The 15792-nt window shown below is 40.8% G+C and overlaps 1 protein-coding gene across 1 annotated transcript in view; it reads right to left on the reverse strand.

Moving 5' to 3' along the window:
• LOC125921982 (inhibitor of carbonic anhydrase-like) overlaps positions 1-12701 on the reverse strand; it is a 65819-nt gene extending 53118 nt beyond the window's left edge. The window contains exon 1 of the mRNA XM_049629796.1: positions 12516-12701. Coding sequence (XP_049485753.1) covers positions 12516-12558 — 43 coding nt within the window. The 5' untranslated portion in view covers positions 12559-12701. The remainder of the gene's footprint in view (positions 1-12515) is intronic.
• Positions 12702-15792: the final 3091 nt, after the last annotated feature.

Consider the following 15792-nt stretch of genomic DNA (forward strand, 5'->3'; position numbering starts at 1 on the left):
CATAACATAACATAACATAACATAACATAACATAACATAACATAACATATTGGACAATGGGAAGTGCAGGACTGTGATCTCTGAGAGAAGGAAAACAAATAAAGTGAGTCCTATAATCATCCTTTCTTTCTGGACCAGATTTCCAGATGGCAGAGCAGAGAGAAGAAAACCAAGTAGCCTGAGTGTCTTACCAAGTTGAGGAGACAGAGATCATATTTAGGTAAGGCTAAGGCAATTAGAATTTGTAGCACAGATTACCAAACAGTAGTGAATGCCAAAAAGGAGAGAAGAGAGAGAGAGGAGATTGAAATCTAGAGTCTACATACATTTGAGATTCTGGCTAAATTCCAACTTGAGCATTGTAGAAACCAGGCAATAACAACTGCTAGAGAAAGAAAATTCAATGGGGAGATTAAGCCAAACATTTTCCAGAACTTCAATGAGGTCAGGAATCATTTCAAGTTCCCATGATTCAGAGTGGATAAAAATCTCATTGAATAAATAGTACAGTTATTAAAGTTCCAGAAGTAGGTTAAACTACCCTAGAATAAAGAATATTCTAGACACAGACTAAAAATCTTAGAAACTAGTTTTGAAAGAATTAAGCTGATCTGCAGATAATATGACTGCCTGCCAGAACAAAGTTTAACACTCTTTAAATAAAAACAACAAAATTCATTACACACACACACACACACACACACACACACACACACACTGTCCACACCAAATTTCAATACTCAGCAAGGTAAAATTCACAATGCCTGGCAACCCACAAAATTACTATGCAGGTGAAGAAGCAGGAAAATGTAACCCATAATCAAGAGGAAAACAGTCAACAGAATCAGAACTAGAAGTAAAAGGGATGATGAAAATAACAGAAAATAACTTTAAAACAGCTATTTTAAGTATTATAAGTATGCTCAGGGATTCAAAGGAAAGCATGAACATAATGAGGAAACCAATGTAAGCTATAAAAAGAGCTAAAAGGAATTGCTAGAGACAAAAAAAAAAAAAAACAGAACGTCCGAGGGGCACCTGGGTGGCTCAGTCAGTTGAGCATCTGACTCTTGATTTCAGCTCATGTCATGATCTCAAGGTTTGTGGGATGGAGCCCCATGACAGGGGGCTCTCCACACAGTGCAGAGACTGCTTGGGATTCTCTCTCCTCTCTCTCTCTCTGCCCCACCCACTGCTCACACTTGCTTGCTCTCTCTCAAAATAAACAAACTTAAAAAAAAAAAAAGAACATCTGAAATGAACATTTAACTGAATGAGAATAACAGCAGATTACATACTGCAATAGAAAAAAGATAGTCTGGAAGACATTACTTGAAACTCTCTGAAATGAAGCTCAGGGAGGGGGAAAAAAGGATGAAAAACCAATAAACAGAGCCTCAGTGACTTGTCACCCAATGTCAAGTGATCTAATATATATGTAACTGCAGTCAGTCCTATGGGAAAACGTGGGGAGGGGGGCTGAAAAAATATATGTAGAAATATTTGGCCAGAATTTTCCCAAATGTTATGAAAACTATAAACTTAGTTCTAGAGCAACCAGAGAAAAGAGACAAATTTAGAGGAACAAAGATAATGAATACCATGGACTTTTTTGTCAGAATCAAGATTAAGTCATAGACAAATTGCTAAAATAAAAATAACCTGCTAACCTAGAAATCTATATCCAATGAAATTAACTTTCAGAACTGGAGGCAAAAATGAACTTTTTCAGGCAAAAATGTTGAGGGAATTTGGTAACAGCAAATTTGCACTACAAATACATGTTAAAGAAAGTGCCAGCTGTTGGTGGGAATGCAAATTGGTGCGGCCGCTCTGGAAAGCAGTGTGGAGGTTCCTCAGAAAATTAAAAATAGACCTACCCTATGACCCAGCAATAGCACTGCTAGGAATTTACCCAAGGGATACAGGAGTACTGATGCATAAGGGCACTTGTACCCCAATGTTTATAGCAGCACTCTCAATAATAGCCAAATTATGGAAAGAGCCTAAATGTCCATCAACTGATGAATGGATAAAGAAATTGTGGTTTATATACACAATGGAATACTACATGGCAATGAGAAAGAATGAAATATGGCCCTTTGTAGCAACGTGGATGGAACTGGAGAGTGTGATGCTAAGTGAAATAAGCCATACAGAGAAAGACAGATACCATATGTTTTCACTCTTATGTGGATCCTGAGAAACTTAACAGAAACCCATGGGGGAGGGGAAGGAAAAAAAAAAAAGAGGTTAGAGTGGGAGAGAGCCAAAGCATAAGAGACTGTTAAAAAATGAGAACAAACTGAGGGTTGATGGGGGGTGGGAGGGAGGGGAGGGTGGGTGATGGGTATTGAGGAGGGCACCTGTTGGGATGAGCACTGGATGTTGTATGGAAACCAATTTGACAATAAATTTCATATATTGGAAAAAAAAAAGAAAGTGCCAGACCCAAGTGACATACTGGTGAATTCTATCAAACACTTAAAAAAGAAAGATACGAATGCTGCACAAACTATTATATAAAATAAAGAAGGGAGGAAAACTTTTTTTTAACATAATTTATTGTCAAATTGGCTTACATACAGTGTGTAAAGTGTGCTCTTGGTTTTGGGGGAAGGTTCCCGTGGTTCATTGCTTACATAAAACACCCAGTGCTCATCCCAACATGTGCCCTCCTCAATGCCCATCACCCATTTTCTCCTCTCCCCTTAACCCCTCATCAACCCTCAGTTTGTTCTCTATATTTAAGAGTCTCTTATGGTTTGCCTCCCACCCTCTCTGTTTTTAACTATTTTTTCCCCCTTCCATTCCCCCATGGTCTTCTGTTAAGTTTCTCAAGATCCACATCTGAGTGTAAACATATGATATCTGTCTTTCTCTGACTGACTTATTTCACTTAGCATAATACCTTCCAGTTCCATCCACATTGCTGCAAATGGCATGATTTCCTTACTAATTTTCTAAGGCCGTATTAACTTGATATCAAATCCAAACAAAGATGTTACAAGAAAAGAAAACTATAGGCAAATATCGTAGACACAAAAATTCTTTACTATGCAAAACCAATCAGTCAAATTCACCATACTGCAAAATTTAAAAATCCATGATTATCTTGATAAGATACAGAAGACGTAGTTGTCAATTCAACACTCCAAGCAAACTAGGTATAGAAGGGGAGTGTCCTCAACCTGATAAAAGCATCTTCAAAAACATACAACTAACATCATGCCTAATGGGGAAAGATTTAATGCTTCTCCAGTTGAGAAACAAGGCAAAGACATATACTTTCATCATTTCTATTTAACATTGTATAAGAGGTCTTAGCCATTTTAATAAGGTATAAAATGGGAAAAAAGGGATACCAATTGGAAAAGAAGGTATAAAATTGTCTTTATCCACAGATAATGTTTGTCTATACAGAAAAATTTAAAGACCCTGCAAAAAAGCTACTGGAACTAATAAATGATTTTAGAGAGGTCACAGGATTTGATTTGATATACTAGAATCAATAAAATTTTGATGATAGTAAAAAGAAAAAAAAACTGTAAAATGAAAAAATTTTATATACCACTTACAATGGCATCCAAAAATATGAAACATCTAGGGATAAATTTAACAAATTATCAATAACACTTATTCAATAAAAACTACAAAATATTCCTAAGATAAATGAAAGAAGACTAAACAGATACAGAATGCTCATGAACTATAAAACTCAATATTATTAAGATGAAATTCTTCAGTGAAACCAAGTAAAGAAAACTTCATTTTTAAAATAAAGCCAGGGGGTGCCTGGTGGCTCAGTCACTTGAGTGTCTGACTCGTACTTTCTGGCTCAGGTCATATTCTCACGGTTGGTAAAATCAAGCCCCCAGTTGGGCTTTGCACTAACAGTGTGTAGCCTGCTTGGGATTCTCTCTCTCTCCCTCTCTCTCTGCCCCTTCCCCATTCATGCTGTCTCTACCTCAAAATAAATAAATAAAGTTTTAAAAAAGCATACATATAAAATAAATAAATAAAAATAAAATAAAGCCAGAAGGCCAGAAGTGGGAGCTCTCACACCTTACCACTCCTTGTGGATTGCAGACTCAAAAAGGAAGAGAGGTACCCTGCATTCCTAACAGGAAGAAGCCTATACTTTACTGCCTAGCAGGAGGAAGACATATTTTCTCCTTGCCAGGAAACAGGCTAGCTAATGAGAGACTATCACAACTTAGCCAATGAAAAGCCACTACACTTAGCTCCTCCCAACTTCCCCTTTTCTCTATGGGGAAAAACAAAAACAAAAACAAAAACTCCTGTCTTTTGTCTTCTAGTCTTGCCTATGGTTTTGCCATAGCTTGCATGTCCTGAAATGAGATTTTCTGCTATTCCCAAAGAAACCCATTTTTGCTGGTAAAATAACTGACAATTTTTTTCAAATTTTTATTTAAATTCTACTTAGTTAATATACAGTGCAATATTGGTTTCAGGAGTAGACTTCAGTCATTCATCACTTGCACACAACACCCAGTGTTTATCACAAGTGCCCTCCTAATACCCATCACACATCTAGCCCATCCCCCCCCACCTCCCTCCATCAACCCTCAGTTTGTTCTCTATTTTTAAGAGTCTCTTATGGTTAGTTACCCTCTCTTTTTTTTTTTCTTTTCCCCCCTCCCATATGTTCATCTGTTTTGTTTCTTAAATTCCACATATGAGTGAAATCATATGGTATTTGTCTTTCTCTGATTTTGCTCAGCATAATACACTCTAGCTCCATCCACATCATTGCAAATGGCAAGATTTCATCCTTCTTGATGGCTGAGTAATGTTCCATTGTGTGTATATACACCACATCTTCTTTATCCATTCATCAGTCGATGGACACTTGGGCCCTTTCCATATTTTGGCTATTATTAATAATGCTGCTATAAACATAGGGGTTCATGTACCCTTTTGAATCTGTGTTTTGTATCTGTTGGGTAAATACCTAGTAGTGTAATTGCTGGGTCGTAGGGTTATTCTATTTTTCACTTTTTGAAGACACTCGATACTGTTTTCCAGAGTGGCTATGCCAGTTTGGATTCCCACCAACAGTGTAAGAGGATACTCCTTTCTCCACATCCTCACCAACACCTGTTGTTTCTTGTGTTAATTTTAGCCATTCTGACAGGTGTGAGGTGGTATCTCATCATGGTTTCAATTTGTATTTCCCTGGTGATGAGTGATATTAAGCATCTTTTCATGTGCCTGTTAGCCATCTGGATGTCTTCTTTGGAAAAGTGTCTATTCATGTCTTCTGCCCATTTCTTCACTGGATTATTTGTTTTTTGGGTGTTGAGTTTGGTAAATTCTTTCAAGATTTTGGATACTAACCCTTCATCAGATATGTAGCTTGCAAATATCTTCTCCCATTACGTAGGCTGCCTTTTAGTTTTGTTGATTATTTCCCTTGCTGTGCAGACACTTTTTATCTTGATGAGGTCCCGACAGTTTCTGTTTGCTTTTGTTTCCCTTGCCTTTGGCAAGATGTCTAGTAAGAAGTTGCTGCAGCTGAAGTCAAAGAGATTCCTGCCTGTTTTCTCCTTTAGCATTATGATAGTTTCCTGTCTCATATTTAGGTTTTTCATTCATTTTGAATTTATTTTTGTGTATGGTGTAAGAAAGTAGTCGAGTTTCATTCTTCTACATGTTTCTGTCCAGTTTTCCCAACACAATTTGTTAAAGAGAGTGTCTTTTGGATATTCTTTCCAGCTCTGTCGAAGATTAGTTGACCATATAGTTGTGTGTCCATTTCTGGGTTTTCTATTCTGTTCCATTGATCTATGTGTCTGGGTTTTGTTTTTTGGTTTTTTTGCTAATACCATACTGTCTTGATGACTGCAGCTTTGTAATATAGCTTGAAGTCCTGAATCGTGATGCCTCCAGCTTTGCTTTTCTTTCTCAGAATTGCTTTGGCTATTCAGGGTCTTTTGTGGTTCCATACAAATGTTAGCGTTGTTTGTTCTAGCTCTGTGGAAAATGCTGTTTGGTATTTTGCTATTTGGCATTGCATTAAATGTGTAGATTGCTTTGGGTAGTACAGATATTTTAACAATGTTTGTTCTTCCTATCCATGAGCATGGAATTCATTTCCATTTCTTTGTGTCTTCTTCAATTTCCTTCATAAGTGTTCTACAGTTTTCAGAGTACAGACCATCTACCTCTTTGGTTAGGTTTATTTCTAGATATCTTATGGGTTTTGGTGCAATTGTAAATGGGATCGATTCCTTGATTTCTTTTTCTGCTGCTTCATTATTGGTGTATAGAAATGCAACCAATTTCTGTACATTGATTTTATATCCTGTGACTTTGCTGGATTCATGTGTTAGTTCTAGCAATTTCTTGGTGGATTCTTTGGGTTTTTCGACATAGAGGATCATGTCATCCACAAATAGTGAAAGTTTGACTTCTTCCTTGCCAATTTGGATGCCTTTTATTTCTTTGTGTCATCTGATTGCTGAGGCTAAAACTTCCAGTACTATGTTAAATAGTAGTGGTGAGAGTAGACACCCCTGTCTTGTTCCTTACAGTGAAGGAAAGCTCTGTTTTTCCCCATTGAAGATGATATTAGCTGTGTATATGGCCTTTATGATGTTGAGGAATATTCTATCTATCCCTACTTTGTTGAGAGTTTTTATCAAGAATGGATGCTGTATTTTGTCAAATGATTTTTCTGCATCTATTGACAGGATCATATGGTTCTTATCCTTTCTTTTATTACTGTGTTGTGTCACGTTGATTGATCTGCAAATATTGAACCACCCCCGCAACCCAGAAATAAGTCCCACTTGATCATGGTGAATAATTCTTTTAATGTACTGTTAGATTCAATTTGTTAATATCTTGTTGATAATTTTTGCATGCATGTTCATCGAGGATATTGGCCTGTAATTCTCCTTTGAGTGGGGTCTTTGTCTGGTTTTGGAATCAAGGTAATGCTAGCCTCATAGAAGGAAATGGAAGTTTTTCTTCCATTTCTATTTTTCGAAACAATTTGGGAAGAACAGGCATTAACTCTTCATTAAATGTTTGGTAGAATTCCTCTGGGAAGCCATCTAGCCCTGGACTTTTGTTTGTTGGAATATTTTTTATTATTGATTCAATTTCTTTGCTGGCTATGGGTCTGTTCAAATTTCTATTTCTGTTTCAGTTTTGGTAGTTTTTATGTTTCTAAGAATTTGTCCATTTCTTCCAGATTATCAAGTTTTTTGCACATAATTTTTCATAATATTCTCTTATTATTATTTGTATTTCTGTGGTGTTGATCATGATCTCTCCTTTTTTATTTGTGACTTTATTTTGGGGGGTCCTTTCTCTTTTCTTTTTGATAAGTCTGGCTAGGGGCTGTCAATTTTATTAATTCTTTCAAAGAACCAGCTCTTAGTTTTGTTGATCTGTTCTGGGGGTTTTTGTTGTTGTTGTTTCTATATCATTTATTTCTGCTTTAATCTTTATAATTTCCCTTCTTCTTCTGGCTTTAGGCTTTATTTGCTATTCCTTTTCTAGCTCCGTTAGGTGTAAGATGAGGTTGTGTATTTGAGACTTTTCTTGTTCCTTGAGGTAGACCTGTATTGCAATATACCTCCCTCTTATGGCTGCCTTTGCTGCATCCCAAAGGTTTTGGACTTGACAGTTTAAAAAAATTTTTTAATGTTTATTCATTTTTTGAGGGGGGTGTGAGGGACATAGAGAGGGGGAGACACAGAATCCAAAACAGGCTCCAGGCTCTAAGCTGTCAGCACAGAGCCCAATGCAGGGCCCAAACCTATGAACCAAGCTGAAGTCGGACGCTTAACCGACTGAGCCACCCAGGCACCCCCAGACTTGACAGTTTTATTTTATTATTTGGTGTGTGTGTGTGTGTGTGTGTGTGTGTGTGTGTTCAGGTATAGAATTTAGTGATTCATCAGTTACATACAACACACAGTGCTCATCCCAACAAGTGCCCTCCTTAATGCCCACTGCCCATTTAGCCCATCCCCCCACACAACACCCCACCAGCAACCTTCAGTTTGTTCTCTTGACAGTTTTATTTTTAAGGCTAATGCTTCTCAAAATGATCCATAAATTAAATGCAATCTCAACAATATTTCAATACTAAACTTGATTTTTATAGTAGTTGATAAGCCAATTAAAAATGTATACACATATGTAAAGGATCTAAATGGCAAACCAATACTGATGTAATACCATAGAGTTGGAGGGCTTATTCTACCTGATTTCTAGACTTTCTGTAAAGCTACTGTAATCAAGACAGTGTGATATTGGCACAAGAAGAGACATATAGCTTAACAGAACAGAATAGAGAGACTAGAAATTGACCCACATTTATAGGGTCAGTGGATTTTCAACAAAGCTGCTAAGGTAATTCAGTGGAGAAAGAATATCCTTTTCAAAAACAAGTCCTGGAATAACTGGATATTCATGTGAGAAAAATGAATCTCAGCTTTTACTTTAACCATACACAAAAACTAAAAGTGTATCATAAACCAAAACACAAAAGCTGAAGCTATAAAACTTCTAAAATAGGGTTCCTGGGTGGCTCAGTTAAGCATCCAACTTTGGCTCAGGTCATGATCTCACAGTTCGTGAGTTTGAGCCCCACGTTGGGCTCTCGACTGTCAGCATAGAGCCTGCTTCAGATCCTCTGTCCTCCCCTCTCTCTGCCTCTCCCATACTGGTTCTTTCTCTACCTCTCCCAAAATAATAAATAAGCTTTAAAAAAAACCCTCTAAAATAAACCAAAAGAAATTATTGCAGCTTTAGGGGTAGCCAATTATATTTTTAGAGAGGACATAGAGCATAAAATCCAAAAATTAAAGTTTGGTAGGTGAACTTGATCAAAATGGAGAACATCTGCTCTTCAGAAGATAGCATTCAGAAAATGACAAGCTAAGCCACAAACTTGGAAAAAATAATCGCAATACATCAGTCTGACCAAGGACTTGTATCCAGCATACATAAAGGGCTTTTTAACTCAATAGTAAGTTAAATAACCCAATTTAAAAAAATGGGAAAAGATTTTAACATATACTTCATAAAAGAAGATATACGAGTGGCCAATAAGAATATAGAGAGATGCTCAACATCATTGCTCATCAAAGAAACACAAAATAAAACTCTAGTGATATACCACAGCACACCTATTAAAATCACTAAACGGGAAAAGACTGATAACACCGAGTGCTGATGGGACGTGGAGCAACTGAAATTCTCCTACATTGCTGGCAGCAATGTAAATGGTACAACTACTCAAAAAGCGTGGCATTTTCTTAACTAATTAAATATATATTTACATTATGACCCAGCAATTTTACTCCTAGAAATTTGCCTAAAAGGAATGAAAACATAAGTCCACTCAAAGACTTGTACACTAATGTTCATAGCAGCTTTATTCATAATATCCCCAAAGTGGGGAAGCTAAATGTCCACCAATGAATGAATAGGTAAACAAACTGTGGTAAAGCCATACAATGGAATACGACTAATCAATAAAAAGGAATGAACTTTAATACATGCAAAAATGTGGAGGAATCTCTAAACAATTATACTGAGTGAAGCCAGACTCAAAAGACTACGTCTATGTACTGTACAACTGCATTTATGTGAAATGGCAAAACTTACATAGAGTGACAGAGAGTGGGAATGACTAGGAAAAGGATAGTTTGAGAGTGATGGAAATGTTCTATATCTTGATCATGATGGTAGTTACATGGGTACGTGTAGTTGTCAAAATTCATTGAACTACATGTATACTTAAAATGAGTGCTGGGGTGCCTGGGTGGCTCAGTCAGTTAAGCATCACACTGTGGCTCAGGTCATGATCTCACGGTTCATGAATTCGAGCCCTGTATCGGGCTCTGTGATGACAGCTCAGAGTCTGGAGCCTGCTTCAGATTCTGTGTCTCCCTGTTTCTCTGCCCCTTCCCTGCTCATGCTCCATCTCTCTGTCTCTCTCAAAAATAAATAGTGAACATTTAAAACAAATTTTTTAATGAGTGCATTTTATTATATATAGATTATACTTCAGTAAAAATTATTTTATGTTTTTAAATGTTTATTCATTTTTGAGAGAAAGACAGAGACAGAGTGTGAGCGGAGGAGGGGCAGAGACAGAGGGAGACACAATCTGAAGCAAGCAAGCTCCAGGCTCTGAGCTCTCAGCACAGAGCCTGATGCAGGGCTTAAACTCACAAACCACAAGATCATGACCTGAGCCAAAGTTGGATGCTTAAACAACTGAGCCACCCAGGTGCCCCAGTAAAAATTATTCTAAGAAAGAAAGAGAGAGGGGTTCCTGGGTGGCTCAGTGGATTAAGCTTCCCACTCCTGGTTTCAGCTCAGGTCATGATCTTGTGGTTCATGAGTTTGAGCCCTGCATCAGGCTGTGTGCTGGTGGCACGGAGCCTGCTTGGGGATTCTCTCTCTCTCTCTCTCTCTCTCTCTCTCTCTCAAAATAAATAAACAAAAAAGGAAAGAAGGAAGGAAGGAAGGAAGGAAGGAAAGAAAGAAAGAAAAAGAAAGAAAGAAAGAAAGAAAGAAAAAGAAAGGAAAGAAAGACAGTGCAAGCAAGCTAGACTATACCAATTCAGTAACACTCTGTGACAGCCATGTGACAATTTCAAGAAAGGACAATCTGAGCCCACTGTGGATATTTGAGACTGCTCCTGGGAGGGAAAAGCTTCTGGTGGCCACATGCTCGTTGTGTGGAGAAATCTCTTAAGCCCCAGACAGGCTGAAGTAGAAGGTAGAGGCCAAAGCGGAGGTGCAGGCTGTTCTGACCCTCTGGTTCTTGGCTCTTGCAAGGTCTACTAATAACAAACCCCTTTCCTTTGATCTGTTAAATTTTAAACTATTTTGGTTGCATTTCTGTCATTGCCCATCAGTTTTTTGTCGGAAAAGAACACTGAGCTTTGAAGAGAGCACATCCTAGACTCCAGGCTGGTTCATATCTAGTGGCCCACTGGGAAGGACTATGGGGGTGGGCATGGGGGAGGTAGGCAGCTCTTGCCTCTGGTTTGTAAATACAGACCTGATTGGGAAAATGACCTTTTGGTCAGTGCCTGGCATTTCTAGGAAAGGAGATAAAGGAAGAAAAAACAACACAAGCCCTGATCAGGAGCAATTAAGGAGCAACCAGGGAGCTTCACTCTGGATTCCCTGCTGGCTGTAGTTGGAACACAGCTGTACACTCCCTTTCCAGCCTTTCCCAGCCCCTGCAGAGCTCCCTGTGTGGCCCTATGTGGCACTCCTTGACCTACCTGCCTTTTCCTCCTGCTGTCCCCAAGTTACCCCTCTCCTCAGGTAAGCTACCTTACCACTCCAGAAGTTATTTAAGATAGCCTGAGAACAGACAGAACCAGGGCTAGAAAGAACCAACAGTTGTTGAGCCATGCAACTGTTTTTCACATGCACGAGCTCATTGACTTTGTACCATCGCCTACCTTCCTACAGTTACCCAGCCAAGAGCCCTGGGCTCCCCCTGCCCAACACAGGAAGGGGCCTGCTACATTGATGTTCAGGATTTTTACCAGTGGTAACTCACCTGTGTCTAGAGTTCTGTCATTAGGTACTTTATCTCATTCTAATTTCGCAGTGTTGGTTGTGAAAAGCAATGCCTACTGAACTAATGAGGAAACCAGTTCAGAGAGGTCAAGGGATGGCCCGGAACTGAGCCACACAGAACTGAGTGGCAGTGGATCCTACTCTAGGGTGACCGCCTTTCTCGTACATTCCTCTACCCCCTCTGTTGTGTGATAGAGATGGGAGATGTACAGTTCAAAGCAGGAAAATCCCTTCTGGTTGGATACCTGATAGGTCAAGCATACCTGACATTAAGCCCCTCCCCCGCTTAGGAGCCAGGAGCCCTGGGGAAAATCCCTTCTCTCCTTTGATCATATTTCCTTCACTGTGAACAAGATCAACAGCTTCCAGGCTAAGTGTCATAAGTCCTTTCCGCGATGGACTAATGAGTAAATAGTTTAGGCTTTGTGGGCTATAAGGTCTCTGTAGCAACTACTCAATTCTGTCCTTGAAGCCTGAGTGCAGCCACAGACAATTCTTACCTGAATGAACATGATTGTGTTCCAATAAAATTTTATTTATGGACACTGAAATTTAAATTTCATATAATTTTCATGTATCAAAACTACTGTTCTTTTCACTTTCTTTCAATCATTTAAAGATGTTAAAGCCATCATTAGCTCATCCAGCTGTACAACATCAGGCGGCAAGCGGGATTTGGCCCCCTGCCCTAGGCTACAAAAGTTTGTCAGGTGCCTGGGTTCACTCCCACCCCCAGCCCCCCGGACCCTCCTTCCGCCCCCACCCCCACCCCCGGCAGAGGCACTTTGGAACCAGCCAGGCGCTGGGCTGCTTCCGGGCCCCTAACACCCAGGCTGTGCAGTCCCACTATGGCTGACCCTCGGCTGGCACCCAGTCCGCGCCCTGGAGGGCCAGCCCCCACTCAGCTCGCAGTGCGCACTCACCCAGGGTCCCTGCGCACAGCAGGGAGCAGATGGCGAACTTCATCGTCCGCTGCAGGAATACGACACTGACGCGGGCTCCGGGAGCCGAGGCAGGCTTTACCTGACCCTCCCCAGGGGGAGCGGATCCGCCTCCCCCGAAGGGTTCACCTTTTGGGCAGATCGTCCTCGCCACACCCCCGACCAGCCCCAGCCCTCCGCAGGGCTAGAGGGCGGCAAACTCGAGCCACGCTCCTGCCGACCCGCGGCCACTCCTTCCGCCCACCTCCCGGAGCTGCTAGACCGCACCTCTCTCGCGGGATAGGGGTCCGCATGCTGGAGGTGCAAGCGGAAGCAACCTCGGAGCCCGCTGGACTGGCCGCCTTCACAGAGGGAGAAGGCAGGTGATCGGCTGGGTCCCAGGTGAGTTACTAGGACCTAAGTTCCCTGACTCTCGGCCTTCGTCTAGCCATGCAGCTCTTAAATGTTTGGAAAACACAGACCCCAGAGGAATTGGGGGCAGTGCACAGGATACACAGGCTCCAGAGGAATGGGGGGCAGTCCACGGAATGAAACCTGGAGACTCTTCCCCCAGGAAAGCATGCGCACACAGACACACAATGTTCTGAACATCATTTTCAGGCATCTTCAGGCTCTTCCTCTTCAGTCGCTCACTCCGGACGCCTCCCGGAACCCCTCCCCCCCAAAAAAGACACGGTTCCCTGCAACCCTCTGCTGACGGCTGAGGTCAGGCAAAGCGCTGAACCTTTGGGCTGCTTCTAGTTGGTTCTGCAGCCTGCCTCCCAGTCCTGAAGTCGGTGAGCTTCACTTAGGGAAAGTTTAGATGCAGTTTTAACAACTTTTGCTGAAGTACAATAAATATACGTAAAACTTCACACATCCTAAATGTACAACTTGATGAAATATGACCAGGTGAACACATCCGTATAACCAGCACCCACATCAGGAAACAGAACGTTCACAGAGCAGAGATGGCCCCCGGTGCTTCTTCCAGTTGCTTTCCGTGTCCCCCACAAAGATACACATTTTCTTGGCTTCTAACAGCATGGACGAATTTTGCTGGTAGAGGTGGAATCATACGATATGTACAATGCTGTGTCTGGCTTCTTTCGCTTGTTATATTTGTAAGAATCATCTATGGTGTTGTGTATAGCTGTCTTTCACATGTTCTCAGTGCTGCATATTATCCTCTATTTCACTTATCTTTCCTGTTGATGATAGTAGTTTCTAGTCTGGGCTCTTACAAAGAGCCAGTGAGCCCTGCTATGAACATTCTAGCACATCTTCTAGTACATGTAGGTATACATTTCTGCAGGATATTTCCCAGGAAGTGTAATTTCTTGGTCTTAAAGTAGAAGGTATGTCTAACTTTAATACATACTGCCGAACAGTTTTCCAAAGTGGCTGAACCAATTTATACTCCCAACTTAAGGGTATGAGAGTTTGGTTGCTCCACATCTTTTACTATTTTGATGGGAGTATAACTAGTTTTGCACTGTAATTTTGAGTTTCTCTGATGACTAATGAAGTTGAGCATCATTTTATGTGCATATTGGCTATTTGGGTGCCATCTCATATAAAGCATTGTTTCAAGTCTTTTGCACTGAATACATTTATTTTTTTTAATGAAATTTATTGTCAAATTGGTTTCCATACAACATCCAGTGCTCATCCCAAAAACTGCCCTCTTCAATACCCATCACCCACCCTCCCCTCCCTCCCACCTTCCATCAACCCTCAGTTTGTTCTCAGTTTTTAAGAGTCTCTTATGCTTTGGCTCTCTCCCACTCTAACCTCTTTTTTTTTTTTCCTTCCCCTCCCCCATGGGTTTCTGTTAAGTTTCTCAGGATCCACGTAAGAGTGAAACCATATGGTATCTGTCTTTCTCTGTATGACTTATTTCACTTAGCATCACACTCTCCAGTTCCACCACGTTGCTACAAAGGGCCATATTTCATTCTTATTGCCACGTAGTACTCCAACATTGAATACATTTTAAATAGACTTTCTGCTGAATTAAGTTTTGGGACTGGCAATACAATTATTCAAACTACAAAACCGAGGCTTGTCTAGTAAAGTATCCTCAGATTTGGGCCTTAAGAATGTAAGACTGTGTTATATTATTTTAGCCCATCATAACTCTTTATTCTGCATCCTCTTCTCATGTGCAAAGGATGAATCTTTGCTAAGTAACTTTTTTTTTTTTTTCGGCCCCAGTTAAGATTGTGAAAAATTCTTCTCTCTGGCAGAGATTAACCCTGCCATCCACTGAGCCAGAGACAGTGCTGAAGTAGTTATAAGAGATTGTAAATCACAGAATTCACCAAGTCAAGGGCAAGACACCTTGATATACAAACCTGGGCTCTCCTCTCTTTCTCTGTAATATACACACATGCACACACACACCTCAAAGTAAACAGCTTGTCCTCTTCCTTCTGCACCTTACAGACATCAGCATCCTTAGACAACCCAATGGGATATTGTCCCAATTCATCTCCCCTTTCACACCACCTCTGGCCAACTAAGCTTTCAATTTAAGAAATGTAGGGGCACCTGGGTGCTCGGTTGGTTAAGTGTCCGACTTTGGTTCAGGTCATGATCTCACAGTTTGGGGGTTCAAGCTTTGCATCCATTTCTGCGCTGACAGCTCGGAGTCTGGAGCCTGCTTCAGATTCTGTGTCCCCCTCTTTCTCAGCCCTCCCTTGCTTGTGCGCGCTCTCTCTCTCTGTCTCTCTTTCTCTCTCAAAAATAAATAAACTTAAATAAATGTACACTGTCTCTCTCTATGTGCCACATGACTAGGGACAGGGCGGAGTGAGGGGAGGACCTCTCACATCTGGTGACTCTTTGGGCTTTGGAGCAAAGACCAGCTAGAGTCCACTGAGAAAAGCATACAAGCCTCTGTACAAAGCACACACAGGGTCTGTGCTTTGCAAAGAGGCTGTCAGGCTGACCACAGCCCATCTGCGCTTAAGCTGGAAATAGTTACATCTTTCTCATCAGAGATTAAAGAGTGATCCCTGCTAAAGAGCATCCCAGAGAAAACAATGAACAAGTCCTCTCTTTGTTGAGACACTTATCAGGATGTCCCTAGCCTGGGATTTGCCCCAAGGATTGCTAAGAGGTAAACCCTTATTCTAAACCTGCTATGACGAGAACACACAGTCCTGAAAGCCACCTGCTACATCCACCCCATGCCAAAGACACTCAAGGGCAGAGTTTCCAAGAAGGGGATCATCTACTTCTGCGGCTGCTTGGAGTCAAGGAATCCTTTGACCAT

This window comes from Panthera uncia, chromosome C2, assembly GCF_023721935.1.
Source record: "Panthera uncia isolate 11264 chromosome C2, Puncia_PCG_1.0, whole genome shotgun sequence".
Classification (NCBI taxonomy): domain Eukaryota; kingdom Metazoa; phylum Chordata; class Mammalia; order Carnivora; family Felidae; genus Panthera; species Panthera uncia.